Below are 23113 nucleotides of genomic sequence, written 5' to 3'. Positions count from 1 at the left end.
CTGTTAAGATCCAACTTGGGAGTGATATTATCTAAGTGGTCAAGAGGCACATCTCTGAATCCTTGTCTAAGCTCTACCTCAAGACGCTGCATGATTTCTACGTAGATGAGACATTTCAAGTCGTCATCTCCCAGTTTGTTGTCGTCTTCGCTGAACCTGAACTAGACATCCAGACAACGGTCCACCGCAATGCGGTAATTATCTAAAAGGTTGGAGCGACACCTTTGAAACGCCTCCTGGGCGAGATCTAGATGGGAATTCTCATCTATCAATTCCAACGATTGCCAGCTAGTACCATTTGACCGTATAAAGGAACGAATCGGGGTAGCCATATAGATTTCGATGAGCATGATGGCCAACATGACAAGGTTCGGATGGGGATGCAGTGGGACATAATCAGGGTCGAGATTACCTTCATCCTCCGGCTCATCGTCCCTGGGAACCTGTGTACAGACCCTTGAATGGATGAAGGGTTGCAAAGGCACGGAGGCGGTGGTGCCGAGAAAGATTATATTGGATGAATTAAAAGACCCGGGCTGCAGCCAGGGAGTTCCATACAGATGCATGATGCAATGCGCCAGCAGCACCGCCAGCACCCTTTTGATCTTATCCCCCAGGCTCTTTGGATGTGCTTCCAGGATCCTCTCGAGGCGGATTGGTATACTTCCGAGCTGCATCTGGCTGTTAAGGGACTGCAACTTCCACAGTTGACCGTTCTCTACTCCCATGTTCAGGCAACGGCGGAAGTTCTGAGGCCTGATGTGGTCACATAGCTTCTTGACCAGCATCGAAACCGGCCCTTGTCTCTTTCGAGCTTTGCTCTCCCCGACGATGCGCACTTTTGCCTTCTTCTCGGGGAGGGCGGCATGGATCAGTATCTCTTGCCAATACGACTCATCAAAGCCGAGCATGAGATTGAATGCATATTTTCCTTCCCTTTGCCGCCGGTTTCCATACGTTTCCAGGCGCAATCGCGCGGTATATTCATGGCCCGGCATGCATTGGCACGCCTGCGAGCTGGCTAGTAGCGCATCAAAGACCAAGGTCGCTTCCATGTACACCGAAATGGGCGCTGAAGCATTGACTGTCGGGATGGGACGTCGTGACGCTGCGACGGGATCGGGGCTGGGCGCATCAAGCAAGTCCACGCAGTCCTCCAAGAACGAGGCCACTTCCTCCCATCGCTGCTTGGTCTCCCAGCAGAGGTGTGATCGAAGGTACTCGACCTTCTCCGGCCACGACTTTAAAGGACCCCATCCTGCCTGCACACCCTCCAGCATCTGCATTGGTTGGGATGGGGATTGAGCAACACCACGCCGCATCGAGGACCGAAGGAGAGAGGCGAATCGTTTGAGGATTAACTGAGCCACCGTGGCCACCGTGGCAGATCTATCAGAGTCTTGTAGGACATCGACCCGCTCGGTCAACAGGAGGAGCTGGACGTGAAGGTAGCGGTAGGTTGCACAGAGATCTTGGTCTTGTTCATGACTCGTGAGACAGTCGGCTATTTCTCGGAAGAAGATGAAGGTTCCCATGAGAGAGGAGACTGTCGACAGCGCTTGCTACGCATCGTCCATGAGTATATGGGTGAGTGCTATGAGGAATCACTGGTGATAAGGGGGCATTTTAAGACCTTACCAAGGGAGGGGAATCGGTCTCAGTGTAGGCTGGGACAGTGCCCGATGGCACACTCTCACAGGGGATGATAGTCTGCATGCTTGCTGGATGTCTGCTCAACCTAGGAGGCGAGCATCATTCAACTAGTTGACCTGCACAGAATGCGAGCCATTCCCAGGTTTTGTCGCCATGATTGATCAAAGATCGCAACAGGAAGGTCTGACTAATGAGCGGGGTAAATACCTATCAAAAGGTACAGGGTTCACGGCATGTCAAGATCCGAGTCGTGATGACAATCTCTCCTCTTCAATCCCAGATAAATCCCACAGCCGATCATGGAGATTGAGGAGTCCGTTTTATCGATTGCAGCAACAGCGAGGACCTTTTTAGAATCAACCCGTCGATGCACCGAACAATCGCTCGGCCTGGCGCCTCGCGAGGTTATGCTTCTCCAGGATCAGCTCGGCCGCTTCTCGATATGGGCTTCAGAAACCGGTGTTTTCGCTCCGCGCAGGGCCTCTTTGGACCATCGGCTTCGCTATGCCCCCGAGATTCGACGTTTGGTTCGTGGATTACTTGAGACATTGGACGATCATCTTCAGCGCTGTGAGTAGCCGGCTTCCAATCGTATATCGACCCTCCTTTAACGACAGTTTTCACTGCCAGACTTGTTGCAGGGCAAAGGGAACCACGATCTGTCGGCCATTGCCAAAGACCTGACTCTGCTGCATCGATTGTCAAACACGATTCGCAAGGCCAGCCGAGAAAGCCAGAATCTGCGAGCGGCGGCGGATTTTCGCATCGAGGACGATGAAGGCAATGACGAGGGACCGGCCTGGCGTATCAACTTTGCTGCAGAAATCATTCGACGGAAATGGCCGCTGTGTGATGAGTTTCTCAGGGAGAGATTGGCAACAGCGATGCTGCTGCGTAGAAAGCGTGTGCTATATCGACGGTTTCGCCATGACAAGGTTGCGAAAATGAGCCAGTCGGTCTTGGTGCAAGACATGGAGGGCAAAGGCAAAAACAACATCCAGGACAGAGAGAGGCCTGCTTTCAGTGCTTCAGGATCGAGGGCCACCACCGCGGCAACTACTGTGACTCCTGAACAGTTCAGAAAAGCATCAGCCCGATCGGTCGTGGGAATCGCTGGGACCACCCGCATGAACACCCAGGAAAAATCTCTATATCCCCCAGCGCCAAAAGAGCAGATTGTTAAGCGCCTTGAAGATCTAGAGCGGGCTCGAATTTCATCCATTGAGGATCAAGTTGAGCCCCCCAAGTGGTGGTCAGGATCTTTCCATCGAGCATAAGGATTCATCGCCATATGTCGAGCACCACAAGATAGAGACTCTTAGCAAAGATAGGGAGGCGTTCCTGAATAGTTCTGAGGTCATATGTCCCTATTGCTGCTGCACCCTTTCGGGGGCTGATGTGATGAATGATCATACATGGAGGTGAGTAGGGCGATTGTACAGACAATCGGAACGTCGAGATTAATTCTTTACGCTCTAGGAACCATCTCAAACATGATCTGGATGCATATGTCTGCCTGTTTGAAGGATGCGCCAAAGGAGATGTTTTATATAGTTATAGTGAGGAATGGCTGAACCACATGCGCGAGCATAAGGTCCGATGGCGCTGCACGGCCAAGGCTCATGGCATCCTTATATTCAAGGATAAAGTCGACTATCTGGACCATATCCTGAGCAAACATAAAGGAGCCGAGTCTCATCTGGATTCTCTGACTGATCCTGGCAGTCAGCCGTCTAGCTCTCTCTTTGTAACCTGCCCACTATGCAACGCCGAGGCAGCCACCTTGAATATCCCTTTAGAAGACCATATCGCGAGTCATCTCCGCTATCTGGCCCTCAAGTCACTGCCGTTCGTGGACTGTGACGATCAAAGTCCCGGGACGAATCTATCAGTGCAGTCGAGCGGTGGGGACATCGGAAGCCGCAGCACACTCGATGATGATTCTGACCGTGGCCTATCGCTCGACTTTGGCAACGAACACGATCAGCCGTCAAGTCCGGATCATGATGAAGAGTTGCATCTTTCTTCACTGGCTCGATCAGAGGGGGAAGAGACCTTTTCCGATCGCGAAGACAGTGCCTCTCTCCAAAGAGCGGACCCTATAATCACCAAGGCAGCAGAGGAGACACGGGAGGAAAGGATTTTGCGCGAACAGAAGGAAAACCTGGAAGATTTGAATGCTATCAACAACCCTAAAATACTCCAAAAGCTTGCAGCGGAAGCTGCACAAACGGAGGCTATCATCACCCAGACAGAGACCAAAATAGCAGCAGAAAATGCGACAGATGAAGGTGCAGAAGCTCTCGCCGCTGCGAACCCGCCACTTCCAGAGAAAAAGAAGTTGATCAAGTTCACGGATGCCGTGGGCAGAAGACTTTCCCTTCCGTTCCACTTATGCTGCACCTGGGAGGTAAAACTAGTCTTCTTGTGGTATGATAGCCATCATGACTGAATATAACTTTAGGGTATGGAACAGCTTATTCGCCAAGCATTTACTCCTGTTGAGATATTGAGTCCTCATGTTGCTGAAGGCCACTACGACCTGATAGGCCCCAACGGCGACGTAATTCTGCCCCAAGTTTGGGAGACTGTTGTTGAACCGGGTTGGAGCATAACCATGCACATGTGGCCTATTCCACAAAGACCGAAAGAGCCTTCCCCGGCAGCAAATTTTCCAGTGGCAGAGCTCTTGCGTCCACCTGAAGCTATGAGAGTTCCAGGCAAGACTACAGTCACCATCGATGAGGAATCCCAAGAGAAACCAGATCCCACAAGTAGGTCCCATTTTCCAAACTTTTCAGGGACCCACTACAATGCCCATGCTGTCATAACCACATCAATAACTTTCATACAGCTCCTAAGAAGCCCCCTTTTCCTAATCCTAGTCCCTTCACATTATGGATGTTGAGAGGCAGAAGTCCCAATAAGGCTTCTAAAAAAGGAAAATAGCTTTAGGCAGTTTAGCACAGTATTACTTATTCTATTATATAAAGTGACTTAAGAAAATGTGCTTTCATCTTAAATGATATATTAATATAGATAATTTAAAAGGTTACTATTATTAAGCCTCTGCACACTTACACTACTAGGCTATATAATAATCTAAATTTTCAATATAACAATAGAGCAAGTGCTATAGAAATATATTAACAACTATTAGGGTGAAATGTACAAATCATGTCTTAAACCTAAATCCTGATTCAGCTTAATGGAGTGTTGATACCCTAATATATGTATATATGGGGCTATGAAAAGTCAGAGAATTAAGATAAGCTCAACACCATCACTGCATCTGGCATTCCTGATTCACTGTAGGATTTTAGGCTTCATGTTCAGTCTTAAAGTAGCGATTAAATTATCTCTAAAGAAACAAAAAAGCAAATGATGATAAGAAACCAAATGACAGGAGTGAGTGTCCTCAGGAAATTTCGCCTTGGGCAATGCTGCTCGACGCGTGTGCGCGCATCGCAGCAATGGCCTGATCGATGCGAGAAAGGGATGAAGCACCGAGAACAGCATCTTCAGCACTGCCCTCCACTGAATACTTGCCACCGCTGAGTTCCGCGAGTCTCGACTGCCAGAACTCCCATCGCTGGAGACTCATTGGAGGAACGTTCTCACATAAAGGTCCAGGCTTGACAGTGGCCAGAACCTCTGCATCTAGTTCCTCAGGGGAGGTCAAGTCCTTGAACAGGAGGTTCCCGCATTGAATCAGCCATTCAGTCGCCGCCCACAGCTTCCACTCAAATTCAGCTGCATCTTGTGGTGCAGTCTCCAGGCCAGAAGCTATCTCCCACCAGGCAAACTGAATCCAGTCCTTGAAGTCGTCGGTGAGGAGGCGGGAAGCAAATGAGTTCAAGCGATTCCAAGCCTTAACGTCTTCGGGAGTATATTCGCTCATGTCCGAGGGGTCTTGAGATGATATTAGCTTAATATCAGTAAATGCATGGCCTTAGTGCTACTGCTCACCAGCCCATGCGTAAATAAGGCATATTCTGAATTCTGGCAAATCCGCCCACTGTTTACTCTATAGTTTTTTAAGCATTATAGTTAGCTGTTGTAGCTGGGGACAGTTGTCACTCACGTCATCAGGGCCTGCGACTGGGCCGCCTTCACACCGTAACTTGTCAATAGTCGTAATGAGGACATCATGCCGTGGATGGTCAATAGGCACAATTTTGACCACATGCAGCAGAGTCATCCAAAGATCCCAAAGCAGGTCAGCAAGGAATCCTCGAGATCCATTTGATTGAGAGAAAATGTATCCCCGCAGGCTTTCAGCTAACTTGGCCGCTGCTGTGGCAGAATCAGCTTCAGAGGTCAACCCCTGTTTTAGGATTCGAAGGATGTCTGCTTGAGTCGCTTCTGGGTCATCCAAGGCATCAAGGTCAATTATCGTCGACATAGCGTATAAGAGAGATCGAATGTGAACCGTCGCTGGGTTGACAGGAGTAATGGGATTGCAATATTTATTATGGGGAGTGATGGTTCCTCATGTTTTTTGACTGCCTCCGCCGCTGTCGCCTAAACTGGAATACTGAGTGAATAATTACATACTGGTAGAGTGAGAAGTTAGTTTTAATGTTATAGTGTAGATAGAATCAGACTTTCTGTAGATGCCGATTCTAGACGCTGGCAGAAGAATAATGGCTAGCAGACAATTATGTGATTTTGATCCTTTCTCTCCTAGAGCATACTAAGGATTATAGAATAACCCGAAATCTCCTGATACATTGAGAAGAATAATATGTCATTAAACATGACCACTTCTACTGTCAAATAAGCGTTTAAAAGCCGAGTCAGACTTCGCAAGCAACTCTTTAGGGCTGCCGGATTCTACTATCTCGCCCTTGTCCAAGACGATGATGCGATCAAAATCAACCACAGTCTCTAGGCGATGTGCAATTGAGATCACAGTCTTGTTGGCGAATGTCTTGTGAAGCGCCTGCTGCATCAAGTCACTCGTAACGGAATCGACGCTGCCATGCAATGAGTCGAGGTCAAAAAGTGAAGAATCGAGGATGGGGATTCCCTACCTGCTAGTGGCTTCGTCAAGGAGCAAGATAGGACCGCCCCTGATGATGGCACGCGCCAGACAGAAGAGCTGCTGCTGCCCCGACGAAAGACCGTCATTGTTCATTTCGGCATGCAACCCGCCAGCTTCGTCTAGCACTTCCCGCAATCCCAGATCGGCAACAACCGTCATGAGTAACTCATCGGCCGCAATTTCAAATGGGTCGAGGTTCTGTCGTACAGTGCCGGTGGTGAAGAACGTGTCCTGAGGCATGGTAGTAAGGCGTCGGCGAGTGGTCTCGCGCGGCACACTTGCAATGTCGATTCCATCAATGGTAATTGTGCCAGCATCAAGGTCAACCATTCGCAATAACGTACTCATCAAGGTTGATTTGCCGCTGTAGAGATGAGAAATAGCACAAGTTATGATAGAATTCTGCTTACCTTCCTGTTCGACCGCAGATCGCCACCTTCTCACCTGGAGAGATCTTGAGGGAGATATTTCTAAGTACCGGCCTTCCTGCCGATGGATATGAGGCTGTGACACCCTCCAGAGCAATGACACCCTCCGTTGGCCAGTTCAGAGGCGGAGAAGCCTCGTCGTTGCGGGTGGGTTCAGGCTTGGTGTCCGATACATAAGTCCTGATGCGATTCACAGCGCAGATGGATGTCTCAAGCTCCGTCCAGTCAGTGACGAGGAGCTGAATAGTCGTCCCGAAATTCACAATGTTGGACAGAGCGACGCCGAGAAAGCTCGTCGAGCCACCGTAGATGTTTGTTGCAATGGCAACCAGCAAGACCGCTAGGCCAGCAACAAAAAGATTGAGCACAAGGTTGAGCCACCGCTGGATGGTCCACATCAAGTAGTAGGGAGATTGTGATGTATTCAGAGCATCCTGGTTCCGCTGCTTATATTGTTCCCCCCAGCCATACGCGCGGATACTGTCCACCGATGTCACAGTATCCAGAAAGCTGGCGAACAGGGGCTCGCGAGCTTCTATATCGACATGTCGCAGCTGGCGCGATGTACGGAGATAGTAATGCTGTATGCCATAGACAACCAGCAGGGAGGCTGGCAGAGCGATAGCCAAATACCCAGACCCGGTGAAGATCAGGACGGTTGTGAACACGGTCTGCAGAATGGAGAACATGGTCTTGTCGAGTGCCCCAGGGAGGTCACTGTCAATCAACTCGAGATCTTGACTGAATCTGCCAGCTTTTTAGAATCCAAAGTAGTAGAACCAACCCTAGGGTTTAGGGCTAAACGAACCGATTGAGTATAGACCCCTCATGAGTAGTTGTCAAGAATGCAGTGCACGCTCTTGATCACCCTGTCAGCCCTGTATATCTGCTCAGGAAAAGGGATGTATTACCGCATTGTAGTCGACATCAAAAGCTCATGGAATCTGGCCGACGTCTTCGGCACAATGAACAACTGCAACGTACTGGGGAGGTTAGACAATATAGAAGCCAGAGGAACGGCACATACCAGTCAGATATGATGTTGGCCACGATGGCGAGACAGGCAAGTCCAGCAAACCCCCCCAGCCAATATCCCAGGCGCTCGTTCGGATTGCGTTGATTTGCATCGACCCACCACTGAAGCCATACAGCTGGAGTTGATGAGTCCCATACTTGTCCGCGTCTCGAGAGGGACTACTCACAAGGAAAGTTCAATCCAAACATGAAGACTGTGGTGAAGAAAAGCCAGATCGAAACGCTCTTCAACCCGGCGACACGGCCGTAGAATGCGTATGCCTTGAAATCCCCGGTCTGTCGGCTGGCATCTGCAGCCTCTGCGGCCTCTTCATCATTGGCAGGGATCCCAAGCTCCGACAAGGTCACGTCTAGATCATCCCGCTTTATAGCTGGCGCGTGTGCACTTTCACTGTCGTCCAGCCTTTGAAGTTCGTCGCTGATGGAAGAGAAATCCTTGACTGGAACGTTATGCGTCACTCTACCTTTTCCAAGCACAATGACCCGGTCTGCAAAGCGAACCTGATCGACTGCATCTTTTAGTATTCATTGAGGGTTTTCTTTCAAGGTATCTGCATTCTGCTTACCTGAACTAGTGGCCATGATCACGGTGGACCTGCAGCGCTTGACGAGTCCTTCTGGTCCAAAGACAGCAGCTGAAATGCTTTGCTGCGTCACAGAATCGAGGCCGGTGAGGACATCATCAAGGATCAGAACCGGCTCCCTGGAGTAAAGGGCTCGTGCCAGTGACTACAGATGGGTCAGTTGTAGAGCAATAGGCAAAAGATTTCCCGGATGGCGCACCATACGTATCCTTTGCCCACCACTCAGAGAGCCACCACGCATCCCGGCTCCTGTCTGGTCGCCCTGTGGAAGGTCGTTCATGTCGCTGACCAGAGCGCAGGCCTGAAGGACCTGTCGGTACCATGTTTCGTCCCATGGCGACGACATGCCAACAATGTTCTCCCGTAGAGTTGCCTTGAAGACCCATGGCTGCTGGGCACAGTAGGCCGCCCGGGAGAAGTGAGTATAGAGTTGACCTTCAGGCGGTGGAACTTGGCCCAGCAGAAGTTTGAGCAAGGATGATTTCCCACACCCAACGGGCCCGACAATCATTGTGGTCTGGAAGCGAGGAAGCTCCAAGCTGATATCTTCTAGGACGGGTCTCTGCTCCGCCGAGTAGCGCAGTGTGAGCCTGGACATGGCGGCCGCGACATGAGGCGCATTGTCCATAGTCGATCTCGACCTCGATGGTTTGAGCTCTATGCCTTGCTCGGTCACAGCCTCGAGTGCTGCTTGATTAGAAGTGATAGTCCTATAAGCTGCTTGTTCGGTACGAGTCAGATAGGATTGAATGCGCGTAAAGCACTCGATGACGGTTTGCAAATGCTCTATTGCGTCGACTACCATCACTGTTGGCTTGTTGAGCAGCTGGAAAATGGCCAGTGCAGCAAAGGCAGTCTCTTCCGTCAAAGCCCCGGAATCGTTTGCCTTCGTAACCAGCACATACGTGCCGAATCCAAACACCGGCGTGAATGCATATGAGAGGAAGTCTGGTTAAGTGTCAGTAGACATGGTCACCACAGCCTGTGCTGCAAAGCATCCTTCCTTACACCCGATGCTGAGGAAGATATTGCATATTCGATATCGTCGAGCGGCGGAAATCTCCATTGCCCTGAGGCATCTCAGAGTCGACGAGACACCTGCAGCCAATCCCGTCATCCTGATCGGTTTAATATTCCCGAGTGCCTGTGCCGTTGCTGTCAGACGGGCTTCAATCGCGTCCAACCAAGGCACTTGAGCCTTGCCGGCGACAGTCGCAACGGGGAAGCTTGCAAAGAGACAGACTGCTCCAAGTGAGTAACTCAAAGCCTGAACCCTAGAACAGGCAACTCACTTGCGTTGAAGCCTGCTGCTGCCGCTGCGCCAACTCCCAGGTAGATATACAATAGCCAGATACACAGTGCTACGTCCAGAGTGCTTGCATAGAGCTCATGCACATCCTGCGCACAGAGGCCAAGTCTGTCAATATCAGCACTCATCAAGGTAATCGATTCCGCGGTCCATGCACCCGACAACGAGTTGAGCAACAAGGCCTTCTCATATATCAAAGTCACCAAGCTTCCACGGAATTTGGTCAGGGTTCGGTACACCTTGTGCTCATATAGAGTCAAGGATATCTAGAAGCACAATTAGATTAGGGTTGAACATATAGATCGCTAGCTACTCCATTCCGACATACCGCGGCCCCGATGTAAACAATCGCGTAAGCACCAATGAGCCCATACGCGACATTGGCAGACTTCTCATCGGACGAGCGTGAAGTGAACGTCAAGACTTTGTTGATAAGAAAGGGCTGTGAAAACGTGAAGCCGGTGTATGCCAGTCGAGGAAGCACCGGGGCCAAAACAGTCCACTTGTAATGCATCACGAATGTCCAGAGAAGGGCAAGCCTATGGGACTTGTTCGCTGCCGTCCTGTCAGCTCAGTAGACATATAAGAAAAACAGAACAAGCACCTACCGCCCGCCCATCTGCCTCTGAGACCGTCAGGATTCGAAGCAGACAGAATGTCGTGGTCGATCTTGGGGAGCGTCTCGAGTGATAACTGCGATCGATAGCTTCTGGCAAACAGACGGTTCAGCCAGAGGAACAGGGCGCGTTGGTATGCGCCAGCTGTGTCTTCCGGTCCACATGTCTTCCCATCATCCAAAACGAGGTCTCCTTTCTCCGTGAGCTCCAGACCAAGAAGCATGATCTTGACACAATAGCTCGCTAGAAAGACAAAGGCGATATTGCGCCCAGCGGCAAAGAAAAAGAGCGTCCGCACGCGTGTCAGATCGAGCAGCGTGGACAGGCCAAGGTAAACGGTCAATAGAGTCGATGGTCGTAGTGAGCGCTTATGCTCCCAGTACGACAGCCATATGAATGGACCAAAGGCCACTAAGGACAGTGCAGTAGTCGCCAGGCTGGCTTGAGTCTGAGCGACATTTGGCCTTGCCCACCATGAAAGGAGCACGACCTGAAGGGCCATGTAGGCCAGATAGGCCAGCTGCTTTCTTAGCATTGAAGAGGGTACAGGGTTTGAGGCTGCATTGGAGAATTAATCACATACCATCTTGCACGGCACATGGTATGAATGCTTGATCTTGACAGCCTCCTGATGCAGAGCGATGAGTCGCACGACAGCGAGCACAACTAAATACACTTGGTGAACAGTTCGACGACGGCACAGCAAAAAAGTACCAAAGCAGCCTTACATGCGATAGCCAGTGGCAGAATCGTGAGGATGGTCTCCTCGAATAATAGAGTAAAGTCGAAGCCGTCTAAACACGACCCTGCGACCACAGGACCAAAGACGTCCTCGACTGCAGCGGAACAAGGACTAGCAGCAGAGAACATCTTGTCAGAGGCTGTAAGGTTGAAAAAGGGGAGTCTGTGGTCTCATTTGAACCGCAGCACTGACAGGGAGGTACCGCCTTTCGGCATTTGGTCCTTTGTTTTTCAGATGTAACCTTACAATCTTAGGGTTTAGGGTTACTCGGATAGTGATGAAACGGCCTTTGATTGGCTAGCCAAGGCATCATCCTTACCTATTAGTCTGTAGCTGTTGTTCAGATAATTCTGAGGTTCTTTTAGAATACTGATGATCAACTAGGTGAATGATTATAGAATAATAGTAAAATGAGGTAATAAGTATAAATCACTAAAATATTAATATAAGTTAAGTATTAAACTTAATACATGATGAGGAACAGTATCACTCTTTCCTATAAGTATTAGATTTTGCTTAGTATCCACGGAGTGACGCTGTTTATATCTTTATAGACATCTAATTCAACAGTGTGATAAGATGCCGGCGGCGAAGCTCTTACGAAGCTTTTGCCCCTGGCCTCCACCAGCCACCCAAGAGGATATTCGTAGAACTTCACTCCAAATGCGTTTTTCTCTCTAACATAAATATAAGATGATATTCATTAGAAATGTACCATGTGATTAAAACATCCATTGGTAATTGATCATTCATCCATAATCCCTCTTGTACGCAATATACACAAAGTCGAGTGTAGTACATGGCTTAGACCAGAGTCTCGGTAACCTGGCAGCCGAGAGGACCTGTCATATAGTTAAGATCTGTGGTGGTGTTGTAGTTCCACCAGAAGTCCAGGTATTGCGGGTATGAGGCCGATACATTGCAGGAGGTGATGAAGTCTGGCAGGCTGGCAGATACTAGCTCCGTATAATTGGCTAGTGGGCAGGAATAGCCCGGCCCAGACTGGCATGAAAAGTAGGGAACCACAGCCTCTTCAAGGATAAGACGGACATAGCTGCCTTCCTCGGTGGCAACAGTGGCATTGCACTTTAGTCGTTCAATGGTTAGGTGACCACCCATGGACATGATATCACCAATTGTCCACGGGCTGCCGAATGCGATGGTGTCGATGGGCAGGTCCTCATTGGGAGTGAGAATGCCCAATGCACCAATGATGGGGGTGATATTATCGTCATGGGCACTTTGGTTTATTGGTAAGACTTGGATATTCCATTAGGTATGCAGAACTCACAAGTTCAGGTAAATCTTGCCGGCCTCTTCCGGGCCCTGGTTCAGCAAGGTAAGACTGGCATTCACGTACACAGCGCCGACGGCGTTCTGGTTCTTATCGCCAGGCCTGATTTGTAAACAGGTCAGCTATATCAGACCCAAAAACAGGGAGAAGAAAGGAATCACAAAAGGAAAAGAAGATAAGCATACCCTGCGCAGTAGTAGTACCACTGGGCGTTGGAATAGCCGTAGGCCACCCACTCATCGGCAGTGAAGGCGTCGATCCAGGGAGATGACGCGCGGGCATTGAGTTCAAAAGCAGCAATGGCTAAATCATTAATATATAAGAAAAAAAAGACAGCATAAAGGGGCGTCTTTAGACATGCTCACTCATCATGGTGTAGACGTCTCCCCAGGTGAGATTCAGGCCAGGGTTCTGAGAGTTGAAGCGTGCGGCCGCAACGTCAAATTGGGGGAAGTAATAGGTAAGCGAGTCGCAAATAGACGAGTCATTATCAGTGTCGCATGTTGGAGTTAGGCTATTCGCTCCCTGAGCTTCTGACTCAGAGATAATATTAAGCGCCGCTCCGGTGCTGTAGTTATAACCAAAGAAGCCTTCACCAAACTTCCGAGCAGTATTGATAACCCGCTCATAACCACTGCTCCAGAGGGGAACGACCGAGCCATCCTTGGGCAACAAATGGCCATAGCGTTGGCCATAGTCAGCGCCCTGGGAGTACGCATCAGCCAGACCAGAGTAGGGACCTGTGAAGGTCTCGGCCTCATAGTAGCAGGCGTTGGGGACATAGTAAGTCCAGTCATTGAGGAAAGCAAGGTCATCCCTGAACTCCGAGACACTGCTATACAGCAGGTCTAGCAGCTCCTCGATCTCCTCACCTGTATCAGTATCTGGGTAGCGCTCACCATGGCGCTTGATCATGATGACCTGGTCCACCTCACACGAGGGCGGCGGATCACGGGCAATCCCATATGATTCACGTTGGACATATGGCCCGTACCCACCCAGGTACTTGAGGACATTGAAGTTATCGCGGGCCTCCTGGGGAAACTGCTTCAGACCGACATCGTAGGCGGCGGCAGTGGCAGCCAGACAGACGGTCCCGGCGAGGGAAGAAACGCGAACCATGATTTTGATCCAGAAACCGGATTTTTGGATGTGACTTTTCTCGACGAGGAAAATCCACTCCCTCAGACGAGGGGTAACATGGGTTATATATGGAATGGGGCTGGAAAAAAAGACTAGCAGCTCTCCCTTGACAAGTTTGCTTGCTAGTCAACTGACCAGGTGGATCATCCTGGATTGTCCCTGTTAGCATCGAGGAGGAGTCTAGGGAGTACAGAGTCAGGTTCAATTCGAAATCAGTCCGTATCTAGTACTCCACAGTACTAGTAGTACCTCTAGTTCTCAAAATTCCTATTGGTACTAGATAGTGAGTTTTTCAATCAAGTCAACAGCTAATGTGGGGCTTCACTAGATAATTCTATACAGAGTACTCATGATTAATCAGGATGATAAAGGATAAGTTAATACTGAATATTACTATATAATTAGTATTAAGCACTCAATGAGATGCGGTGAAGGATAAAGAAGAGGGGAGACTAGGGAATTAGAGGGCTCATATGCTCCAGTCTGACGCATCATCAGCACTAAAGGATGCCGAGTCGGTGAATAGTACTTAATGTACTTTACTGTGTTAGGTAGGTGCAGAACAGAGGCCCACACTATATCTGATAAGATTCGTCCAACTTGCATGTACAGCCAGGATGGGTGCACCTGCCAGTAGATTACATGAGAAGCTGATAAATAAGCTCAAGGCAGTGCTTGTGTGAAGATCAGTACCTGCTCAAAGTTGGTTATTTTTCTCATGATGCGCCATTTAATGCAGAAGGAATACTTTTATAAGGCAGCTAAGCAGGAGAGATTCTTGGATCATTATTTTTTATTCTTATATTATAGCCTCTTTGCAATACAACTGATACTCAATAAAAATCAGTAGACATATGTTGAAGCCCTCGCTTTGAGTATCCAGATTAGATTATTTCCACTAATGAAAGTTTACATGGTGATCTTCTGGGGTGGCATCATAACAGTATTCTAGAACTTGCTGCAAAGTCTGCTACCTACGCAGTAAATCTAATTACACTCTATTAAACTTGCCAAATTCAACCACGAAATGCTTTTTAGAAGAGGCCTGGTAGAAAACCTTGAGCATTATTCCATCAGAATGGGACCGTCAGATAACGCTCTTGCTGAGTCTAATAGAGATCAATCTCCAAGAGTTATCTCTACTTTCTTTATTTCTACATGTATTCCATCTGTAACAGTTAATCTATATTAACTATGTAGTAAGTATAATTATATAGCATAGTGCCCTATTCTAATGGGTTCTACTTATGTCTGAATATAAATCTCATATTTTACTACTACATCTATCCTTCATTCAATTATGAAATCTAATCAGCTAATTTTGTAGGCTACCTAGGTCCTTATTGTCTGCTCTTATTGCATGGCATAGGGAAAGTTATGTCCGTATTCAAACATGCCCGTCTCTGTATAATAGGTTTCCCAGTGCTTGACAAGCCGTTCGAGGATTTCCGGCTCGTTGGCTGCCTGGTCATGGATCTCACCAGGGTCCACGGCGAGGTTGTACAGCTCCCAGCACTCCTTGCCGCGAGGGGGAAGCATCCACACGGCTTTCCATGACCCCTGGCGGATCGCTCGCTGACCAAAGAGTTCCCAGCCGGTGATATGATTCTGCTCATCATGAACACTTGTCTGCTTCAGGTCCCCAGACTGCAAATGAGTCAACCAACTGGCACCGCGCATGGGGACAATCTCCCGACCACGAAACTGGCCCTCTGGAGCACAGACGCCCGCCAGCTCGAGCATGGTGGGGAGAATGTCCATGACAGTGGTGAAGGCGTCGGAATGCGCATATGTGCCGGCCTGCAGGCGTGGGTAGCGCACGATACAGGGACACCGGATCCCCCCTTCGGTAGACCAGGTCTTGAAGCCGCGCGAGGGAGCCATGGCGGCACACGCCCATCGGGGGCCATACCAAGCCCATGAAGTCGGTTTGCCGATGTTCTCCAGGCTGTTGTCGTAGAACTCGTTGAGAATGGCTCCGAAGCTCGCCATCCCGCCCATCGTGGGGATTGCCTCGAGCAGCACCCCTTCTGCGCCGTTGTCAGACATGACCAGCACAAACGTGTTGTCCAGCTCGCCCGTCTCTTCCAGATAGTCCACCACTCGTGCAAGATTCTGGTCGAGTTCATCCACCATGGCTGCGTATACCTCCATTTTCCTTGCCGACAGGGCTCGCTCCTCGTCCGATTTCTCATCCCACGGGGTATCCAGCTCTGTCGCGCCCGTCACCGGCGCCGGTTCAACATCCGCGGGCACCAAACCCAGCTCAATGAGTCTGTCCAGACGCCGGGCACGCAGCTGATCCGGCCCCTCATCATACTTACCCTTGTACTTGTCGATGGTGTGCTGCGGCGCCTGCAGCGGCCAGTGCGGCGCAGTAAAGGGCAAATAGGCGAAGAAGGGCTGTTCCTTTTGCGCGGCAGTACGGTCCTTCATAAAACCCAGCAGACGGTCGGTAAAGGTCTTGGAGGAGTAGAAATCATCCGGCAGCTCAGTGCGACGGTCGATGTTCCGGTCATCCTCCATCCACCACCCATCCGAGTTCATGAACCGCGGGGTCTTGCGGTTCGGGTCCGCCTGGGGCTCGTAGTTGTAATGATTGCCCGAGCCTGGAAGAAAACTGAAGTTCCGATCAAACCCACGAGCATGGGGTGACGTGTGCTTCTGAAGCCCGAGATGCCTGTCCGTTGTTAGTACTAAACCCTAAACCCTAACCCTAAACCCTAGAATTGACATACCATTTGCCCGACATGAGGGTGAAGTAGCCGGCATCCTGCAAGATCTCGCTGGCTGCAGCTACCCGGAAATTGAGGTAGCCCTCATAGCCAGGCCGGCCTTGATACTCTTCACGATGGGCCATCATATGCTCGCTCAGCTGGCCCAGACCAGCGATATGATGGTCCGTCCCAGAGAGCAGCATGGCGCGAGTCGGAGAACAAGCAGATGCCGTATGGAAGTTGGTCAGTCGGACTCCTTCTTTGGCCAGACGCTCAAGGGTCGGCGTCTCGATCTCCCCGCCAAACGGGCTGGTGTCGCTGAAGCCCAGATCGTCGGCGACGACAATAAGAAAATTTGGTTGTTTAGCCATTGTGTTCATGTTGTACATATAATATGTGTATGAGTGTTCGGCAGACAAGACAGGAGATCCAGGGCAATATATAATGCCATCTCTGTTCCTTACTGTCAATCTATCCCCGTCTACCCCCGTAGCCTGGGTGAGGCGTTGCGCTAGTGGATTGCGCAATAGACTATAGCCATGATGATGGGGATAATTATAGGATTATACAATGAAGACAATACTAAATATTACTAAGGATAATAAAGACCTCACAGAGCTATTTTGCATATTTTAATAATAGTTTTAAAAATATATAGATTAGAATCATAATTAGTGGCTCTAGTTTCATCAAGTTCATTCATAATGGACCTATAGAATATTAAAGTCCTGAGGGCCAGCAGTCAAAATGGAACATTAGTTTAATGCTTTCCACGCCAGAATCTAGCAAGTTGGAGATGCTGAACATGCTGGCAACTAAATAGTGGCATATAACAAGCTCTCAGCATAGACATTTAGTTCATTGACCACATGGTGGGCACTTTGGAGCAATGACATGAATTAATTGGGTCTATTTACAACATCCTTATTCATTTATTAGATATCTCCATTATTCTGTACTTATAGGCATATTAAATTTAGTAGGCCTAAAGGCGGTTTCTTTATTCTGGTTGTCTGATTCACCTCTGTACTCCTCCTATACTATAAGCTGTCTATATCAACATATTTATGCTACTCCATATATAAATACGTGTAATACATGATTCACCATCTCATATATAATTATCTAGCAGTATATAATTTATTATAGCATTGAATAAATATAACCTCCTAATACTACACATTTTGTTGTCACTGTGGGTAAAGATGGCGTAAACAATGGCCTCCACCAATAAGCAGCTGGGCCATAGATCTCACCAATGGCTTAAGAGACGCCCGCCATCCCCGTGTATTACCTCCTAGCCTGAAGAGGGCCAGTCTGTATATACAGAGCATTCCAGATGGGAGACGGTCCCACCGACGAGGGAACGGGCTCTGGCTTGCCGAAACGCCAACCACCGTCCGCGTCTGCCAATGAGTATCCCCGTAAACGCGCGGCGATAGCCTGTGAGCTGTGTCGGCTGCGAAAGACACGCTGTGATAATGTGCGGCCGACTTGTTCCCTGTGTCGCCAGGCTGGGGCTGTGTGCAAGTACACCACTGCCTCGGACGCAACGCCGGTGTAAGTAGTAATTTTCTCCAAAACCCTAACCCTAAGAGCTCTGCCTTCCTCCGCCTGAGAGCAAGCTGAGACGGAGCCTTGCAGAACATACGAACCACAGCCGTCGGCTCTCTTGGAAAGGCTCAATTATGCCATTTCACTGTTGGAAAGACCGTCGAACAGGTCGCCCTCTCCCACCGCGAACCCTGCGACTACTGGCGAGCTTGGGGTCCCTCGCGACGCTATATTCGCCGAATGCATGCTTTCTTGGTCTGTCCTGCAAGGATTTGGTTCAGCAAACTCCTCTTCGTTGCTGTGGTCAGGGTGCTGCGTTCCAGAAGTTGAGAAGAAGAACACTGGGATGAACACTCCATCAACAGGTGTTCCGTCGGAAGCAGAGATACTACCGAGTATCAACCCCCATGACTTTGTGGCCTTGGTGCAGCGGTACTTGAGTCTTGTCCACGTCAAGAATCCGATCCTGGACATTGATCGCCTGCAGCAGACTACACGCCGGGTAGTGGAAGAAGGCTGTGCATGGGATGGCGGAACAGCCTTGGTGGTAAGTGTCTGGTAACTATACTTTGGGGTATGGTTGGACTGATAGAGACGGCCACAGCTGCTGGCTTGTGCCTTGGCTGTGCTGGTCACCGAGCTGGAAGACACACACAACGCCGAGGACAACTGGACGATGAGTGGCAGGGACCTGCCCTCTGATCGAGAAACTGCCGATGTATACTACATGGAGGCACGGAAACGACTCGGACTGCTGGATCTGAGTCTAGAGGCCGCTCAGTGTCAGTTTCTGTGCGGGATCTACGAGATGTGCCGGTTGCGAGTGGTGGAGGCATGGTCTCACTACCAGCAGGCGGCCATGGTGACGCAAATGCTTCTCCTGCAGCGAATGCACCGTGCTGAGCTGCCCATTGAGCCCAAGCCTCTTGAGCGACTGTATTACTCTTGTCTCCGGACGCACAAGTCAGTCATCATGTTTGTTGGCTACCCCTTTTAAGTCTCAAGCTGATCTATCTATACATCAGCCACTTCCAAATACAGGCGCCGCTACCTCTCAACACACTATCCTATATCACTCTTCCCAACCCTTTCCCCTCTCCGCCGCTTGACTTTGGCCTGGATGCAGAGATGTTGCCCCCGTACTGGATGGTGGAGGGCGGCGACTCGGCTGCATTTCGACTGCGCAACGTACGGGGCTGGTTCTATTATCTGGCCGAGATTTCAGCACTCCGGACGAGCACACGCATAATCCGAACTCTGTACAGCCATGAGGAAACATGGTGGCTAGACCACATCGTTGAGGTGGTGCAGCAAGTCCGGATCTTTGAGGAGGAAGCCAATTCATGGTGAGACACTTCCAACGAGAAAGAATACATCCAGACTGGTGTCCTTTGCTGACGGCAGATTGCTGTATTCCAGGTTTGATCACTTGCCGGCCACCGTCCGCTGGGCTGCAGATGCTCCCAGGACCGAGTTGACAACCATCCTGTACTTCCGGACTCTCAACGTCAAGACCATGCTATTCCACCCCATGCTCTATTTTGCAATTCACCAAAGGACTGACCATCCTCAATGGGGTGAGGCTGCTGCCCTGGCGGCGAAAGGATTGGAAGCCTGCGCCGCAATGATCCTTTTCAACGGCAAGACACAATGGCGCCACGGCGGCTTATGGTTCGTTCTGCGGTCTCTCTTCCGCAATGCGCTTTCGATTCTAGCGGCGGTGCGGAGCGGTCGCTTCGACTGCTCGGACAACTGGATGTCTTTGATTGAACTGGCCATCACCAATCTGTCAATATGGGAGCTGGAGGCCTTGGATGTCCTGCGAATGCGCAAGGTTTTGGATCAGATCCTGGTCGACACACGGAACTCTAGCCAGAAAAGGTCTGCGAACAAGGTCAAGGTTGTATGGCCATAGTTCGTGATACAATGGCCATTGAATTAGGTCAGAGCAGATTCTTATGAGTAAAATACATTAGTTCCAAGATTCATAAGAACTAGCACAAACTAGACGTGTCTATAACCCTAAGCCCTATATTTTCTAAATAAATACTCCAATGCCACTTTACTAATTCATCAACTTCTTTATAGTAGCTTGCATATTATCATTAATTTTGCTTAAACACACCTTAAGAAATCGCATTCTTTGTCTATGGAATATTTATATAGAGATATCAAAATAGGTGCTCATTATAAAAGGAGTTGAGCTGATTCCACTTATACGCGAGTTTACACCTAGATAATAATGGGAGCATATTCTCACAAGTAAGAGGCTGACTGAAGGACCTCTATATGTGTATAAAAGCTCTAGAATTATGTCTCAATGTTTTCCTCTTATATTAATCATTATAGTATATAGACTTTATATTGGTTTTAGTTTATTAGATTATGCACTGCATAATCTGTCTATATAAGCTTCTATTAAACTGCAGCTTGACACAGCCGAAGAAAGAATATATAATATAGATTTAAATTCTAACAAGTTCAGTCATACTGAACCATCTACACAGTATTCTTTCCAGGAGGACATTTTATCAGAGGAACTGTTTGCATTAATTGTGCCTTATGAATGATTATATTCTAGATATCTTCAATCCTGGGGTTTTTGATCCTTCATCCATCCCTGAGGTTTTAAAGCAAAGGGCACTTTCCCCAATTCTTCTACATTCTCATCTTTATGCAGCCTCGAATCTGACTCCGCCTGGCGCAGATCCTTTGCGTACTCTTTTCACCCTCTTTTTCTCCTCGTCTGCGAGTCGACCGAAGATACGCTGCTCTTGGACATGCTTGAATTGTAGCTGTCGTGAAACTGTTGCTTGGCATTGGTGCCATATTTCATGGGCTGCATCTTCGTACGTCAGTGTTCGTCATTGACTCTGCTGCTGCCTTAGCGAAGGAGCGATTCTGGGCGCTCCGGACAAAGCTGGTAGAATCGCCACCCACCAAACACTGAGAACACCAGCTAGCTGTTTTGCATCGCAGTGAAGTCGCACTGACCATCATGGATCTACCACCCATCTACATTCCGAAGAAACGACGCGCCGAGGAGATCAGCAAGCTGGAGATACAGCGAGACGAGCTCGAGGACAATCTGAAGCGAACAAGGAAGAAGCTCCGAGCACATGGCTCCTTCAACGCCGAGTTCTGGAGTGCAGCAGCTGATGTCGAGTCGACCATTCTCAAAAAGACTCGCATCGTTTCCGAGATATCACTGTCGGAGTTTCCTGGCGATGCATCCGAGTGGGAGCGCACGGAAGAGGCGCGGCGACTGTTCGAGCAGATCCGGGCGCAGAAGCATCGCGTCGCCTCGTTCCAGTCCCAGAGCGCAAAGCTGTCGCTCAGCAAGCCACGAAGAAGCCTCCGAGAGAGCTTCATGAAGCTCTTCACGACAAGTCCAGTTGGACTCGGGATAAAGACTGGCGCCGGTGCTAGAGACGGCCATATTCAATCCAATTTCCGATCGGGCCTTATAAGAGACTATCAAAGCATGCACTCGGACGGAATGCACGCCTGGTGCCCCATTCTCGGCGACTACTACCCTTCTCGAGCCATGACGGCCGCGCACATCTTCTCCTACAAACACGGTCAGAGCACCATGGATTCAATCTTTGGAAAGATGCGGCCGCCCCAGCTTTTCTCCTCAAAGAACGGCTTGCTGATCCACTCCGAAATTGAGCAGGTTCTTGATGCTGGGGTCCTGGTGATTGTCCCAGATCTGCCGGAGAAACCCACCTCAGCAATGCTGTGCTCGTGGACGGACTCTGAAGTTCGGGAATTTCGCGTCCGAATCATCGATAGCCAGTGGGATCGTCTGGATGAAGGTATTTTTGGCATCAGTGGGTTGAAGTGGAGAGACTTGGACAATCGAAAAGTCCAGTTCCGAGGGACGTTTCGACCGGCAGCTCGTTTCCTCTACTTTCACTATTGCCTCCAGGTCTTGCGTCGCGCATGGAGAGCAGGCCCCGGTCAAAAGGCTGTCTTTTCACTGACAGATGAGCTGGGAAAGCCATTTTGGGGCACTCCGGGTCGATACATTGCTGGCAACATGCTCAAGGCTTTCTGTGAAGAGCTGGGCCATGACTGCGATGGGTTGATGATTGGAGCCTCGCGGCGGCGTGGAAGACGGTCTGCCCTACTAGATGCAGCCACTGCACAAATTGCTGAGAAGGCTAATAAGATGGATCAGAATGAGGGTGAGGATGGGGATGATGATGAGCAGGAGGAGGAGGAGGAGGAGGAGGAGTGGGGGAGGGATGAGATAGAGTTTATTGAGTGATGGTAGTATACCAGAAACTCTAGTTTATTACTAGCTGGATCCAGCTACAGTGATCAATCCATTGACACTCATAGATCAATATACTTCTCTTTTCTGTTCTAATTATATGCTATCTCAGTATACATCCAGGTTACTTTGAAACAAATGTTTACTTTACGAGCCTGATACCCTCACTACATGAGGGGGCTTAAAGAGGGTGGTTATAATCAATATTATTCTTATTCTTCTTATTATTATTATTTTAATTAAGATATTATAGATCTCTGCTCTATAAATTAAAGTTGCTCTAGAGCTATAGCTCTCTATAATAATACTTATCTAAATACTTAGGTATATAGCAGCCACTCTGGACCTATGGCCCTACATTCATAATTATTCATAGGAATTGCCCAGGAATTATCTAGGAATCAATATAGGAATTAACATAGGAATCAACACAGGAATTGACGCAGGAATCAATATAGGGATAATATAGGAATTGGCCTAGGAACTAGTATTTATACCATATTATTTAATAGTTAGTTACCTACTTACCTAGATAATTAAAAGAAGAAAAGGGGGGATAAAATAGAAAAAAGAATTATATAGGGATTAGATTAAATATCGACTGATCCTAAAGGAATGGTCATTGTATAACTACAGGCAGGGTGCGCCAAGATATTTCTGTATAACAGAGAGTAGGAGTAATATACTATGACGACTCAGTATGACTTCAAT

General features: G+C 49.0%; 9 protein-coding genes across 9 annotated transcripts; 4 read left to right on the top strand and 5 right to left on the bottom strand.

Moving 5' to 3' along the window:
* Positions 1-161: 161 nt before the first annotated feature.
* On the bottom strand, positions 162-1716 carry ASPZODRAFT_18688 (hypothetical protein; the record flags this gene model as incomplete). Its single annotated transcript, XM_022727274.1, has 2 exons — positions 162-1562; positions 1639-1716. 2 exons carry the CDS (start codon positions 1714-1716, stop codon positions 162-164), a joined length of 1479 nt encoding a protein of 492 aa, XP_022579008.1.
* A 236-nt stretch (positions 1717-1952) lies between these two features.
* On the top strand, positions 1953-2930 carry ASPZODRAFT_18687 (hypothetical protein; the record flags this gene model as incomplete). The annotated part of the gene is made up of 2 exons (XM_022727273.1): positions 1953-2223; positions 2284-2930. The coding sequence occupies 2 exons, from the start codon at positions 1953-1955 to the stop codon at positions 2928-2930; spliced, it is 918 nt and encodes a 305-aa protein (XP_022579007.1).
* Positions 2931-2965: 35 nt separating this feature from the next.
* Positions 2966-4147, top strand: ASPZODRAFT_795985 (hypothetical protein). The gene is made up of 2 exons (XM_022730236.1): positions 2966-3074; positions 3133-4147. Exons 1-2 carry the CDS (start codon positions 3055-3057, stop codon positions 4103-4105), a joined length of 993 nt encoding a protein of 330 aa, XP_022579006.1. The 5' UTR covers positions 2966-3054; the 3' UTR covers positions 4106-4147.
* Positions 4148-5071: 924 nt separating this feature from the next.
* ASPZODRAFT_18685 (hypothetical protein) lies at positions 5072-6058 on the bottom strand (the record flags this gene model as incomplete). Its single annotated transcript, XM_022727272.1, has 3 exons — positions 5072-5565; positions 5623-5680; positions 5738-6058. 3 exons carry the CDS (start codon positions 6056-6058, stop codon positions 5072-5074), a joined length of 873 nt encoding a protein of 290 aa, XP_022579005.1.
* A 161-nt stretch (positions 6059-6219) lies between these two features.
* ASPZODRAFT_135308 (hypothetical protein) lies at positions 6220-11571 on the bottom strand. The gene is made up of 15 exons (XM_022723761.1): positions 11402-11571; positions 11257-11339; positions 10665-11193; positions 10385-10611; positions 10040-10322; positions 9756-9989; positions 8947-9695; positions 8730-8892; positions 8331-8672; positions 8156-8279; positions 8040-8111; positions 7937-7987; positions 7111-7875; positions 6690-7064; positions 6220-6632 (listed from the first exon to the last, which is right to left on the bottom strand). Exons 1-15 carry the CDS (start codon positions 11541-11543, stop codon positions 6407-6409), a joined length of 4365 nt encoding a protein of 1454 aa, XP_022579004.1. The 5' UTR covers positions 11544-11571; the 3' UTR covers positions 6220-6406.
* Positions 11572-11913: 342 nt separating this feature from the next.
* On the bottom strand, positions 11914-13868 carry ASPZODRAFT_135307 (hypothetical protein). Its single transcript, XM_022723760.1, has 4 exons — positions 13075-13868; positions 12895-13012; positions 12707-12811; positions 11914-12655 (listed from the first exon to the last, which is right to left on the bottom strand). Exons 1-4 carry the CDS (start codon positions 13829-13831, stop codon positions 12220-12222), a joined length of 1416 nt encoding a protein of 471 aa, XP_022579003.1. The 5' UTR covers positions 13832-13868; the 3' UTR covers positions 11914-12219.
* A 1337-nt stretch (positions 13869-15205) lies between these two features.
* ASPZODRAFT_71623 (hypothetical protein) lies at positions 15206-16940 on the bottom strand (the record flags this gene model as incomplete). Its single annotated transcript, XM_022729768.1, has 2 exons — positions 15206-16532; positions 16591-16940. The coding sequence occupies 2 exons, from the start codon at positions 16938-16940 to the stop codon at positions 15206-15208; spliced, it is 1677 nt and encodes a 558-aa protein (XP_022579002.1).
* Positions 16941-17896: 956 nt separating this feature from the next.
* ASPZODRAFT_135305 (hypothetical protein) lies at positions 17897-20097 on the top strand. The gene is made up of 5 exons (XM_022723759.1): positions 17897-18129; positions 18214-18670; positions 18728-19086; positions 19149-19469; positions 19543-20097. Exons 1-5 carry the CDS (start codon positions 17909-17911, stop codon positions 20036-20038), a joined length of 1854 nt encoding a protein of 617 aa, XP_022579001.1. The 5' UTR covers positions 17897-17908; the 3' UTR covers positions 20039-20097.
* Positions 20098-20680: 583 nt separating this feature from the next.
* Positions 20681-22396, top strand: ASPZODRAFT_168752 (hypothetical protein; the record flags this gene model as incomplete). Its single annotated transcript, XM_022726876.1, has 1 exon — positions 20681-22396. The coding sequence occupies exon 1, from the start codon at positions 21122-21124 to the stop codon at positions 22394-22396; it is 1275 nt and encodes a 424-aa protein (XP_022579000.1). The 5' UTR covers positions 20681-21121.
* Between the last annotated feature and the right edge of the window lie 717 nt (positions 22397-23113).

Source organism: Penicilliopsis zonata, assembly GCF_001890105.1.
Source record: "Penicilliopsis zonata CBS 506.65 unplaced genomic scaffold ASPZOscaffold_14, whole genome shotgun sequence".
NCBI classification, from domain to species: Eukaryota; Fungi; Ascomycota; class Eurotiomycetes; order Eurotiales; family Aspergillaceae; genus Penicilliopsis; species Penicilliopsis zonata.
The sequence above is the reverse complement of the archived record's forward strand: the minus strand, read 5'-3'. Positions and strand labels throughout refer to the sequence as shown.